Genomic DNA, 12,745 nt, shown 5'->3' on the forward strand with positions numbered 1-12,745 from the left:
GCTGGGGGGCGCGGCTGGGGGGTCCCTGAGACGGCAGACCTGCCCCGTGCAACTCCGTCTGTCCGTGCCCCCAGATGAGAAGGGAGAGCTGCTGAACCCCACGGGCACCGTGCGTGGGAACCCCAACACTGAGAGTGCTGCTGCGCTGCTCATCTGCCTGCCTGAGGTGGCCCCCCACCCTGTGTACTACCCTGCCCTGGAGAAGGTCAGCCAGGGCCCCGCCCGGGACTGTGCTAGGGTCACCGCGTGGTGACGGGGTGGCTGGGTCACCACACGGGACAGGGCCACATGCGGGGAGTGAGGTATCACGCCGGGCAGGGTCTGGATGTCCACACGCTTCATAGCTGCGTGGCTCTGCCACCTCAGAGAGCCGCATGCCCAGCGGGTGACCATGGGCAGTGTCTGATGACGTTCTTTTGGGGAGGACCTGGCATTTTGGAGCGGAGGCTGGCATTTGCCGCCGCGTATCCTGCGGGGCAGTGACCCCGGGGCTCCGCCAGGGCTGGTCCCGCCAGGCGGACACCTTAGAGCCCAGCCGCTTCTTGCAGATCCTGGAGCTGGGACGGCCCGGGGAACGGGCGCACGTCACGGAGGAGGAGGTGAGCGCGGAGGGGCTGTGGTGGTGGCCAGGGGAGCACGGGGTGGGGGCCCAGCCAGCAACCAGAGTGCCCCCACTGGCCCCTCAGCAGCTGCAGCTGCGGGAGATCCTGGAGCGGCGGGGCTCCGCGGAGCTGTACGAACACGAGAAGGACCTGGTGTGGAAGATGCGGCACCAGGTCCAGGAGCACTTCCCGGAGGCGCTGGCCCGGCTGCTGCTGGTCACCAAGTGGAACAAACATGAGGATGTGGCCCAGGTGGGTGAGAGGATGCCAGAGGGCCCCGGCCAGGGGCAGCGGGGTGGCTGTCCCCTTCTGCCGCCACGTGCCGCCCCTCACCCCCTCACCGCTGTCCCCACAGATGCTGCACCTGCTGTGCTCCTGGCCCGAGCTGCCCGTGCTGAGTGCGCTGGAGCTGCTGGACTTCAGCTTCCCCGACTGCCATGTGGGCTCCTTCGCCATCAAGTCCCTGCGGAAACTGACGTGAGTGTCAGCTGGGTGACCCCTGGGGTGGGCACTGGGCACCCCCTCCCGCTGCCATGGAGCTCCAGGTGCCAGCGGCCCCTCTGCCTGCAGGGACGACGAGCTCTTCCAGTACCTGCTGCAGCTGGTACAGGTGCTCAAATACGAGTCCTACTTGGACTGCGAGCTGACCAAGTTCCTGCTGGACCGGGCCCTGGCCAACCGCAAGATCGGCCACTTCCTCTTCTGGCACCTCCGGTAGCGGTTGGGCCCTGTGTCTCCCTCTCTGGCTTTGGCATTGCCTGTCGGGGGTCACGGCCGCCCTGGTCCTCCCTGGGGATGGGGAGTGGAGCCTTGGGGCCTTGCCCGTCCCAGCCTGGCTCAGCCTCTCTTCCTCCCTCCAGCTCCGAGATGCACGTGCCGTCGGTGGCCCTGCGTTTTGGTCTCATCATGGAGGCCTACTGCAGGGGCAGCACCCACCACATGAAGGTGCTGATGAAGCAGGTGAGACCCCACGCACGGGTGCCACTTCCTGCTGGCATCACTGGGCCTAGAGCTGGCCCCCTGGTCCACGGCCGCCCTTGCTCTCTGCCTGCCACCAGGGGGAAGCACTGAGCAAGCTGAAGGCCCTGAATGACTTCGTCAAGGTGAGCTCCCAGAAGACCACCAAGCCGCAGACCAAGGAGCTGATGCACCTGTGCATGCGCCAGGAGGCCTACCTGGAGGCCCTCTCGCACCTGCAGTCCCCGCTCGACCCCAGCACCCAGCTGGCCGAAGTCTGGTGAGCGCCCCCTCCCATCCCCAGCCGCGTTGGGGGAGCAGGTCGAGGGGACGCAGCTGATGGCGCTCTGGCCCGGCAGCGTGGAGCAGTGCACCTTCATGGACTCCAAGATGAAGCCGCTGTGGATCATGTACAGCAACGAGGAGGCGGGCAGCGAGGGCAGCGTGGGCATCATCTTCAAGAATGGGGACGGTGAGCCCGGCTGTGGTCCCGGGGTGCCCGGGGCCGGGGCGGAGCTGGGAGCTGGGAGTGAACGCACGCCCCCATGGGAAGCTCACGCCTTTGCCTTGTGGTCCGGGCTGTGCAGACCTCCGCCAGGACATGCTCACCCTGCAGATGATCCAGCTCATGGACGTTCTGTGGAAGCAAGAGGGTCTGGACTTGAGGTGAGGTGGCATGGGCGCAGGGGAGGGACCCTTCCTGGATGCAGGGCCACTTTCCCTTGGTGCTTCTTTTTGTCTGTCCCTGGCTTCCCACTTCGTCTCAGGCTGCAGCAGCCCTCGAAGTCCCTGTTGGGCACCTTGGGCTCCCTCCTGGGGATCGAGTGGGTGGTCCCAGGGGCTGCCCTGCATCTGCCCGCCCCTCCCCCACCTGCCCAGGATGACTCCCTATGGCTGCCTGCCCACTGGCGACCGCACGGGCCTCATCGAGGTGGTGCTGCACTCCGACACCATCGCCAACATCCAGCTGAACAAGAGCAACATGGCAGCCACGGCCGCCTTCAACAAGGATGCCCTGCTAAACTGGCTCAAGTCCAAGAACCCTGGGTAGGTGTGAGGGCCCAGGAGCGATGCCTGCCCCAGCAGCGCAGGGGTAGGACTCACAGTGGTTTTCTGAGGCTGGCGGGGCTGGGGGGGCTGGGGCTCACGTTTTAGAGATGCGAGTTCTGGCAGCTTCTCGAGTCTACATGTCATCCCCGTGGGGAGCAGTGGGGAGCAGGAGGGAGTGAACGCGTTCCACAGGAAGCCAGAGGAACTGAGTCCCAGCACTGTAAGTCCCTGCCCGGGGACCTGTGGGTCCCGCAGGAGGCCCTGAAATACACACACAGCTCACTACCCAGTGACAAGCCACAGCAGAGGGGCTGGCCTGGGGGCCAAGGTGAGGGCTAGGGTCCGTGACCATCTCAGTGAGGACCAGCCTAGGTCTGGAGCTGGGACTCTGCTCCCAACATCACATGTGTACACATCACAGCACTTGTCAGTGGCTCGCGAATCTGTCACTTGAGCCGGGTTCTGCCGGCCGGCTCTTCTGCTGGCCTTGCTTGGAGCGCCCTGTGCACCTGCTGTCACCCCAGTGCTTTGCCTGAGCCTGGAGGGGCCAAGTCGGCCATGGTCACACGCATGGGCCCTGGCTATCAGCTGTGTTCCTCTGGCCTCAGTGAGTAGATGACCCTAGGAGACCCTCCCAGGGGAGCCTTGAGGCTCTGTGGAATGTCTTCTGGCCTGGAACACGGTCTGTTGGTCAGGGGCCAGGGTCAAGGGGAAGGAAGAAGGTAGAGCTGCACAATGGACCTCTTACCCCTACCAGGGAGGCCCTGGACCGCGCCATAGAGGAGTTCACGCTCTCCTGTGCGGGCTACTGCGTGGCCACGTACGTGCTGGGCATTGGCGATCGGCACAGTGACAACATCATGATCCGCGAGAGTGGACAGGTAGGGACAGCTGGGGGGCTGACCGAGGGTGCCTTCCCACCGGGGTCCCCCAGCCCCACTGGCAGGCACACAGCCCCAGGAGCCCTGGAGCCCCCTGGCTGCCCCCCTCCCCAGGGGCTGCCTGGGGTGTCAACAGCTGCCCTTTCTCTGATGCCACTTTGGTCTCTGCCCTCTCCTCCCATCAGCTTTTCCATGTGGATTTCGGCCACTTTCTGGGGAATTTTAAGACCAAGTTTGGGATCAATCGGGAGCGAGTCCCCTTCATCCTCACCTACGACTTTGTGCACGTAATCCAGCAGGGCAAGACCAACAACAGTGAGAAGTTTGAAAGGTGCGGCTGCCTCGGCCCCCTCCCCACCCAGGACCAGGATACAGGGAGGGGGCCTTGGCCCTGAGCCCTGCTCCTGACCCCCTCTCCACACTGCATGCCCTGTGGGTCATGTGCTGGCAGGGTGGGGGTGGAGGGCTCCTAGGCCAGGAAGGGAGCGGCTTAGTGTGCACCTGTTTCCAGGGCAACGGTGGCTGCTAAGCGGGCAGGGGGGCAGATGTGGTCAGATACAGACTAGGTGTGGCTGAGGGAAGCTCCCACTCCTTTGGTGCTCCACCAAACCCTGCAGGTTCCGGGGCTACTGTGAGAAGGCGTACACCATCCTGCGGCGCCACGGGCTCCTCTTCCTGCACCTCTTCGCCCTGATGCGGGCGGCGGGCCTGCCAGAGCTCAGCTGCTCCAAAGACATCCAGTACCTCAAGGTGGGCACCAGGGACAGAGCCGGGAGGGGCAGGGACACCCGAGCTGGCCAGGGAAGCAGCTCGCAGGCGCTCAGCCTCCCAGGCCCCGCACGCAGGCGTGGGCAAGATGCCCAGCCCAGGGGGTGTTAGGTGCTTCTTGTCTGTATCTCGTGGGACCGGGAGGTGGAGCCTCCAGTGCCTGCCAGGTTTCCTCCCGGTGCCGTTCCCAGGGGAGGCTGCCAGGCTGGCCACCCTAGGGCAAGGGACCGGGGGGCGGGGTGGCAGGAAGTTAGGTCGGAAGAGTGCCCGGCTGTGCCCAGATGCCTGCCCGCAGCTGCCCTTACCCCTTACTGGGGGAGGGGGCGGGCAGCCCAGTTGCCACTCACGCACCCTGCCGTGTTCTCAGGACTCTCTGGCGCTGGGAAAGACGGAAGAGGAGGCACTGAAGCAGTTCCGGGTGAAGTTTAATGAAGCCTTGCGGGAGAGCTGGAAAACGAAAGTGAACTGGCTGGCCCACAACGTGTCCAAGGACAATCGACAGTAGCGGCCCCTTGGCGGCTCCACGGCCGTCCCCAGGCTGACGGCCCCGCGGGAAGGGGCCTCCACAAATGCATTTTGTTTACACTGGTTATTTATTTTCTGACTTTAAACGCTCAAGGAACTGAACAGCCATAACCGGAAACGCATCCTCAGAGCCCCAGCTGCCCCGGCTGGAGCCCTTGGGGGCTGTGGTCACCTCATGTCTTCCAAGGCTGGGTCTTGGCCCGGCATCCCCTCTCCCTCCCTGCCTGGCTGCCTGGGTCTGGGCACCCAGCAGCCTCCTGGTGTCTACAGGGAGCCCCCCACCTCCGTGCCTCCTGCACAGAGCCAACCCTGGGCAGCTGGGGACGCTGGTGGCAGGCAGGAACGGGATGGGGCACAGTCTCTAGATTCAGGGATGTCTGTCCTTCACTGAAAGTGACTCTTGGTACGGGGTCCCCCCCACTCTGCTGCAGTTGTATTTGCAGGTTAGAAAGTTTACAACCCACCCACTTGCTGCAGGTCACTGGAAGCAGGTCACCCCTAATCCCTCGCGGAGCACCCCGCCCGCTGCTGCCTGGGAGCACAGGTACAGGCAGCCGCAGGACCCGCTCTCGCCCAGAACCAGAGAACCTGCTGCCCGAGGCTCGCCAGGAGCTGGCAGCATCTTTCCCTCCCACAGTGCCCAGCTTGGAGGGGTCCAAGCTTCAGCCTGGGCCTCTCACAGACGTGTGTGGGCCTTGGGAAGCCTACAAGTGACACTGCTGTCAATGGCCACCTCCAGACCGCCCAGCGGTGCTCCTGGGCTCCCCAGTCTCCCCAGATGGCAGAGCTGGTGCGAGGGCCTGGTGCCAGCCCCACCCGTGTTGGGCTCGGTGACGTAGGCTGCCCCAGGGCACCTGCCAACACTCCCCCCGCCCTGATCTGTGCCGCACGGCGTCAGCCCAGCTGCGGGCTCTGTGTGTGTTTATTTATTGGACCCAAGCCGAAGGCCTGGCAAGCCCTTGGCAGTCTCTGTGCCACGTGCCTGGTGAGATGCCCTCTCCCTCTTTTATTATGATTATTTTTTACATTATTTCAAGTTTCTGAGGAAGGTGATGCAGCTGAGACCAACACTCTGAAAGCTCGCAAGGAGAGAAAGGCCGATGAGAGGAAATAAAAGCCTTTTTATGTTCCTATGTTCTTGGCTCTGAAAGAAAAGACGGGAACACATGGTTCAAACACACAGACTCCACTTGGACTGGAGTTAGAACCAGAGCTTTATTGTAGCGGATACACATTCCAACCTATTCAATACACAACTGAACAGCGTGGACATCGGTCCTTGTCTGCACGGAGCAGCCATGGGGCGGGGCATGGCGTGGGAGCAGCCACAGACACCCAGAGGCACCAGGAGCCCCGTGCTGCTGGCCACACACCTCCCACTCTCCTTCCTTCCCAAGGCTCTGGGGGTATGGGTCTGCCCCTCCGACTGGTGGGGGGCATCCCGCAGGGACATGTGCCCTGGGACCCCGGGGCAGTTCTGGGTTGAGAGGCCTGGGCCTGTTGCTGGCTGCAGGCCCGGTGGCCAGCACCACTGCTGTCAGCTTTCCAATCTCTATCTACATTTTCCAGCACGGTGGGCGGGGGACACACACGGTTAACAGCAAGCCACGGGGGCGCACGCGTGTGAGCCCAGGCTGCTGGTCTTCAGGGAGTGTGGGAAGGGCCCTGCCAGCCCCACTCCCCAGTGCCAAACTGCAAACAGGTGGGATCCCCAAGGGGTGACCCCTGGCATCTCCCAGCCTCCGGAGAGGGCCCTGCCCCTGGGAGAGCGGCACCCGCGGCACAGCGGGGCACAGCGGGGCACAGTGGGGCAGGACCCTCGGGCTCTGAGCCGTGTCCTGATCCTCACTCTACATTCCAGTCCCAGGTTAGGCCAGCACAGACAACACAGAGAATCCCGATTTATTTACAAAATATTAAAAAGTCAGTTAATCGTCTACATATTAACCCCCATTTTTGCCATTTTGTACATGCACTAGTTTGGAAAAAAAATAAAAACTTCTTCTTTTTAAAAAAAGAAAACATGGTTACCAGGTGGGAGTGAGCCGTTTCTCCCCTTGGTCAGGGGGCCTTGCAGGAGGTGCCAGGCCAGGCCCTCACGTGGGCTCAGGGGACCGTCCAGGAGGGCGGTGGGCAGGCGGGCAGGCAGACAGGGCCTATGGTCTTGGACATGAAGCACAGGCGGCGATCGGCAAAGGGGAAGGGTCTGCAGACCTACTGGCCGAAATGACTGTGTACACCATGGACCCGCGGGGCGGGAGCAGGGACGGAGCTGCGGGCGGGCGGCCGAGGGGCGGGAGCAGGGACGAGCTGCGGGCGGGAGCAGGGACGGAGCTGCCAGCGTCAGTAACTCAGTGTGGAGTCGTCCCACTCCAGCTGCTGCTGTCGGCTGGCGCCCTGGGTGTCCCCGGGGCCACCCCCTTCCTCCTCGCTGCTCTCCGACTCTGCGCTGGTCATGTCCTCCTCCTCCTCCCCGTCCTCACTCTCTTCTTCCTCTTCCTCTTCTTCCTCCTCCTCCTCGCTGCTGTGCTGGTCCTCATATGTCTGGCCCGAGAAGATGGCAATGTGAACCCAGCTCCTGACCCCATCACCCAGGGTGCATCACCAGGAGCCGCGGGAAGGACAGGAATGCCCCAATGGGAGAGGCCAGGGTTGGCCCGGGGCCTCAGCTCCCAGACAGCAGCCCTGCCTGAGCTCACAGCCACACCGCCGAGGCAGGGGGACCTTCCACAAGGTCTCGCCGGGCCTCGGCTTGCCCAACTAGGAAGCAGGGACATGGGACCCCACAGAGCTACTGTGTAGGCCCCAGGGTGCAGGCTTATAGAAACGAAAGGGCTTTGGCACACTGTTCCCGAAAGGGGGCGTCTCGGCTGGGGCCTGCGCGACTTCCTACCTCCATGGGGTTCACGGTGATGGTCAGGGCAGAGTCATCCCAGTCCATTTCACTCTCCTTCCCGGCGTCCTGGTCCCGCACTGTCCGCTGGTGTGCAGCCCGGATGCGGAACACGCCCAAGATGATCATGAAGACCAGGAAGCTGACGCACACCACAATGACCACAGTTGCCGTGCTGGGGACCACTGCCAGCAGAGGGAGAGGTGAGCTGGGGCCTGGCCGGGCACCTCCCGGACAGCGTTCCCACCCCCTGCCACAGCCCCGCCGTCTTACCTGCAAAGGGGTGAGGATTGGCCAGGTTGTGGCCCGACAGGTCAACGAAGGAGCGATGCTCAGGGTGGACGAACTGCGGCTGTGCGGCCATGTGGCTGGCATGTTCGACGGGGCTGGATGTGTGGATCACGTTGACCTGTGGCAGGGGTGGGTCAGTGGTCAGCACTCTCAGGACCCGTCCATGTCAAGGACAGCCAGGGAACACGCAGGACAGGCAGCAGGGTCTGGGGAGTCATAGTGACACTGCCAGATGGCCAGGGGACATGCTGACCCAAGGAAGGGGCACGCACAGAGACCACAGGCCCAGCCCCACCAGACACAGTATCAATCACCACCCATTGCCTGCCAGGCCGGCTTCCCTTCCGCTCACCCGCAACACCCCTGGGTCCTGTGCCTGGATAGCTCAGCATCCTGCCTTCAGCAAGGTCACAGAACAGGTGCAGCTGCTAACACTCCCTTCAAGCCCACAGATTTCTGAGCCTGGTCCCCACGCCAGCACCTGTTGCTGGGCCACAGACGGGAGTCCCATGGGCTGGCTCAGCGAGATTCCAGCTCTCTGGGTGTCACTTATTCTGGAACAGCCCCCTGCAATCCCTCTGGCGGGTGCAACCTCAAAACACAGCCTGGCCCCACCCTCACTGATCTCAATCCTGCCTGCCCTGCAAGCAGCTCCGAGCTGAGCCTCCTGGGGCTGGCCAGCCTACACGTCCCATCAACCCTGACCATGGACACCAGGCCAGCCCAAGGCGGCTGCAGATGTTTACAACGTTGGCATTCCTGGAGCCCTGTGGCACTGCACTCACCTCCACCTGGAACTCGTTGCTCATGTAGCGGCCATTGAGCTCTGAGCAGATGAGCTTGAACTTGCGGTCAAGCAAGGACCTGGTGTGCCAGTTCCGATAACGCAGGAGATGCAGCACCTCCTCGTAGCTGGCCATGGTGTCCACGCCTGCAGGGTGCAAGTGAGCAGACTGCTGGGCGGCCTCAACCAGGAACATGGGCAGCTCAGGTCTGGGGCACGGGATGCCCAGTCCAGGGACCCAACGCTGGTGGGTCCTGACAGCAGGGTTGAGGGTAAAGTCCCACAGAACACATTTCTCCCCCAGCAGGGGATCTGTGTTCTCAGGGTCCCCGGGTCCCTCACCTGTGAAGACCATGCCCAGGGCAGAGCGACTCATGTCAATGCTCTTGTGCTGCAGGCGGGCGCTGTCCACCTCCAGGCTCTCCTGCTCAGGGTTCAGCTCTTCCCCTTCCACCGTGACCTCACAGGTGTCCAGGTCGTGTACGATCTCCTCCGACACCAGGGACTCTTGAACTGCAAAAGCCGCCGACCACAGGTCACCGTGGCCAGTGGGGTCGCTGGCACCACCTGGGGGTCTTCAAGGAGCAGTCCCCTGGGCCGGAGCCACCCTGGGACTCTGCCGCGGGGCAGGCTGTCACCTGTGGGGTCCTCGGCTCCGTCCCCCTCGGGCTCCACCTCCCTCGTGATGGTGCTGATGATGCGGAGCTCCGGGAACAGGGAGACGCCCTCGGCGCTTTCAAACTCGGACGCGGCACGGGCAAAGTGGTGGACACCACTCAGGCTGATCCTGGGCTCCTCGGGCTGCAGGACCATCACGTAGCCGTCCACTGGAGGTATGGACATGCAGGTGGCCTCGCCGACACACCTGCCGGCGGGCAGTAGAGGGCAATCAGGGCTCTGAGAGCCGCGTGCGCCTGGAAGGGGAGGGGACAGGGCACTGCGCACACACCACCCGCACTTTCTTCCCAAGTCAGTGAGGGGGACCCCGCGAAAGAGCACAACCCTACTTGACAGTGGTGGTGACGGTGAGCCTCCGGATGCCGGGCGTGGGGAACTGCCGGGCGTTCACATAGGACAGGTGCTGCAGTGCCTTCTCCAGCTCTCCCACATCCTCCCCCGCCACGGTCAGCGTGGACTGCCCGGGTTCGCCTTGGACCTGAAAGCAGCCCAAGGACAGGGTGCTTAGGGCAGAAGCTGCCACTAGGAGGCCCCTGGCCAAGGGGACAGGCCGGGACAGATCTGCCCTGGTGATCTTCAAGCTCGTCCACATTCCCTGGCACCCGTGGTGGCATCTAAGGCATGGATGTGGCCACCACGGCCCCTCCCACACCCCACTGGCCCGACTTGGTCCAGCAGCCTAGGAATGCTCAGCTACCTGGACACCACGGCCACTGTCCCCGGGGGGCTGCAGGTCCAGCCTACCTGGACACCGCGGCCACTGTCCCCGGGGGGCTGCAGGTCCAGCCTACCTGGACACCGCGGCCACTGTCCCCGGGGGGCTGCAGGTCCAGCCTACCTGGACACCGCGGCCACTGTCCCCAGGGGGCTGCAGGTCCAGCCCCTCTTTGCAGGTGTACAGACAGTCAATGACATTCTTATCCGCAAGCTTCCCAGAGCGGACTGTGAGGCCGGCCAGGTTCCCGCGAAAGAACTGTGTCATGCGCAGGTCGCCACCTGGGGAGAGGGGAGTACAGGGGTGAGGCAGGAGGCCTGGGCTGGCGGGCGCCCCTCAGGGCAGTGTTACTGGTGGTGCAGCTCGCTGGATGGACATGCAAGTTAGTTCACGCCAAACCCTGTTAGCCTTGCAATCTACATGGGAATGCGATGATTGCGTTAAGTCACGTATGATCATGCATGTGGCCTGCAGAAACGTGGGGCTGGAGTCCCCGACTTGAAGCCAAAGGTGCCATGAGAGTCCCTGCACACCCGGCCGTGCCCTGGTGAAGATGGCCTGCCCAGCACCAGCCAGCACGGTCTCCTCAGCCTCTCCGGGCCATGTCCCCCATGCTAGGTACATTTAGGGGACAAATGAACATGCAGCTGAACCTCCGTGAGGATGGCTGGGCAGGCAGGGACACCGAGAGCCAGCCCTGCCTGAGTGTTCCTGTGGAGGCCATCAGGCACCTAGCACCCCAACTCCATGTGCAGGGAACATGGCAAGTGGAGGTGCGGGGGAAGTGGAGGTCGGGGGAAGTGGAGGTCTGGGGAAGTGGAGGTCTGGGGAAGTGGAGGTCGGGGGAAGTGGAGGTCGGGGGAAGTGGAGGTCTGGGGAAGTGGAGGTCGGGGGAAGTGGAGGTCGGGGGAAGTGGAGGTCGGGGGAAGTGGAGGTCGGGGGAAGTGGAGGTCCGGGGAAGTGGAGGTCCGGGGAAGTGGAGGTCGGGGGAAGTGGAGGTCGGGGGAAGTGGAGGTCGGGGGAAGTGGAGGTCGGGGGAAGTGGAGGTCCGGGGAAGTGGAGGTCTGGGGAAGTGGAGGTCGGGGGAAGTGGAGGTCTGGGGAAGTGGAGGTCTGGGGAAGTGGAGGTCGGGGGAAGTGGAGGTCGGGGGAAGTGGAGGTCTGGGGAAGTGGAGGTCTGGGGAAGTGGAGGTCGGGGGAAGTGGAGGTCGGGGAAGTGGAGGTCGGGGGAAGTGGAGGTCGGGGGAAGTGGAGGTCGGGGGAAGTGGAGGTCGGGGGAAGTGGAGGTCGGGGGAAGTGGAGGTCTGGGGAAGTGGAGGTCGGGGGAAGTGGAGGTCGGGGGAAGTGGAGGTCGGGGGAAGTGGAGGTCTGGGGAAGTGGAGGTCTGGGGAAGTGGAGGTCTGGGGAAGTGGAGGTGCGGGGGGAAAACAAAACTCCACTCCAGGCGCACCTCTGCCTGCTCCACGGCATGGGTGGGCCTCCTGCTAAGGCACCCATTCCTGGGAATCATGGACCGGAATCACTATTTCTAAGGAGCCTCTGCTTGGAATTTAGCGTCAGGACACAATATCCGGGACAGGTCTTGTCCTGACCCGTTGTTCAGGCCCACACCGTGGGGTGGCCCAGGATATGGCAGCATGGCTGGGACATGGCGCACAGCTCGGAACCTCGTGAATAAGTCACATGCCCGGGGTCAGACGGGCAGTGGAGGGGAGTCCCAGGAAGCAATGAGGGGAGCAGAAGGCAGGGCAGCAGCCTGGTGGGGCCGGGGCCCCGCGTGCATCAGGGCGTTTCATGCGACACGTGGGATGAGTCACGTCTCATCTTGAAATGAAACACAAGGGTGAACTGTAAGGAATGGAAATCCAGCAACCTGCCGAGGCCCAAGTCACAGGCTCAGGGTCAGTGTCATTTTCAACGCCTGAATACTCTGTAGAAAAGCAAGACAGAGAGAACAGGAGAACCAGAGGGTTAAGGTCTGGCAGCAGGACCCCAGCAGTGGGGCAGGGAGCTCCGAGGGGACCCCCACCCATGAGGGGGACCCCCTTGAATGTGAGCACCACCTAGACGCCACCCCCAGCGCTGCTTCTGTATTCTGTTCCAGCTTCCCATGTCCTTCTTGCCAAAACACAGGCCAGAATCAAGATGAATAAAAAGCCATGAGGGGCGCTTGGAGCCCCAGACCTGGCTGCCAGGCAGGACATTGCCAAGAAGGTGCCAACCAGGGATGACTGAGGCCCTTGGTGTGCAGGCCAAGCAGAGGGCACACCGGGGGGCCAGGGCCTGGAACCCGGGAGACACGCAGGCGGCCCTGCCTCTTGGCTGACCAGACTTCACCCTGCTCCTTGCCTGACAGGGAGACCACAAGCTGCAGGGGTCCTCTCGTGTGGTGGGTGGGCTTGGGAACCTCAACCATCTATCGCTCCTACAGCTCAGAATGTGCTGTGCAGGGACACACATGCTGTGACCAGGTCCACGCACCACTTCCCAGGTCCCACGGAGGGCAAGCGCTACCCACTCCACCCAGCGGCAGAATGCAGTGAGACCTGCCTCCAGCTCCCGAGGTGTGCCCATGACACGCCGGGATCAGGGATGGACCCCG

General features: G+C 63.3%; 2 protein-coding genes across 4 annotated transcripts in view; one reads left to right on the top strand and one right to left on the bottom strand.

Annotated features, from left to right (window-relative positions):
• PIK3CD (phosphatidylinositol-4,5-bisphosphate 3-kinase catalytic subunit delta) overlaps positions 1 to 5,916 on the top strand; it is a 36,787-nt gene extending 30,871 nt beyond the window's left edge. For 2 of the 3 annotated variants that reach the window (XM_040987870.1, XM_040987869.1), the window contains 14 exons: positions 75 to 205; positions 549 to 599; positions 687 to 854; positions 958 to 1,079; positions 1,173 to 1,316; positions 1,463 to 1,562; positions 1,661 to 1,839; positions 1,919 to 2,031; positions 2,147 to 2,225; positions 2,439 to 2,606; positions 3,367 to 3,490; positions 3,676 to 3,821; positions 4,108 to 4,240; positions 4,626 to 5,916. In XM_040987870.1, coding sequence (XP_040843804.1) covers positions 75 to 205; positions 549 to 599; positions 687 to 854; positions 958 to 1,079; positions 1,173 to 1,316; positions 1,463 to 1,562; positions 1,661 to 1,839; positions 1,919 to 2,031; positions 2,147 to 2,225; positions 2,439 to 2,606; positions 3,367 to 3,490; positions 3,676 to 3,821; positions 4,108 to 4,240; positions 4,626 to 4,763 — 1,796 coding nt within the window. In that variant the 3' untranslated portion in view covers positions 4,764 to 5,916. The remainder of the gene's footprint in view (positions 1 to 74; positions 206 to 548; positions 600 to 686; positions 855 to 957; positions 1,080 to 1,172; positions 1,317 to 1,462; positions 1,563 to 1,660; positions 1,840 to 1,918; positions 2,032 to 2,146; positions 2,226 to 2,438; positions 2,607 to 3,366; positions 3,491 to 3,675; positions 3,822 to 4,107; positions 4,241 to 4,625) is intronic. The other variant, XM_040987871.1, reaches the window with a different exon arrangement.
• A 37-nt stretch (positions 5,917 to 5,953) lies between these two features.
• The window catches only part of CLSTN1 (calsyntenin 1), a 51,559-nt gene continuing 44,767 nt past the window's right edge, over positions 5,954 to 12,745 (bottom strand). The window contains exons 11-19 of the mRNA XM_040987872.1: positions 12,017 to 12,073; positions 10,268 to 10,425; positions 9,759 to 9,907; positions 9,390 to 9,616; positions 9,094 to 9,264; positions 8,753 to 8,898; positions 7,950 to 8,085; positions 7,677 to 7,861; positions 5,954 to 7,327 (exon numbers count right to left, since the gene is read on the bottom strand). Coding sequence (XP_040843806.1) covers positions 7,127 to 7,327; positions 7,677 to 7,861; positions 7,950 to 8,085; positions 8,753 to 8,898; positions 9,094 to 9,264; positions 9,390 to 9,616; positions 9,759 to 9,907; positions 10,268 to 10,425; positions 12,017 to 12,073 — 1,430 coding nt within the window. The 3' untranslated portion in view covers positions 5,954 to 7,126. The remainder of the gene's footprint in view (positions 7,328 to 7,676; positions 7,862 to 7,949; positions 8,086 to 8,752; positions 8,899 to 9,093; positions 9,265 to 9,389; positions 9,617 to 9,758; positions 9,908 to 10,267; positions 10,426 to 12,016; positions 12,074 to 12,745) is intronic.

Source organism: Ochotona curzoniae, unplaced genomic scaffold (assembly GCF_017591425.1).
Source record: "Ochotona curzoniae isolate NIBS_2020 unplaced genomic scaffold, NIBS_Ocur_1.0 contig_4792, whole genome shotgun sequence".
Lineage (NCBI taxonomy): Eukaryota > Metazoa > Chordata > Mammalia > Lagomorpha > Ochotonidae > Ochotona > Ochotona curzoniae.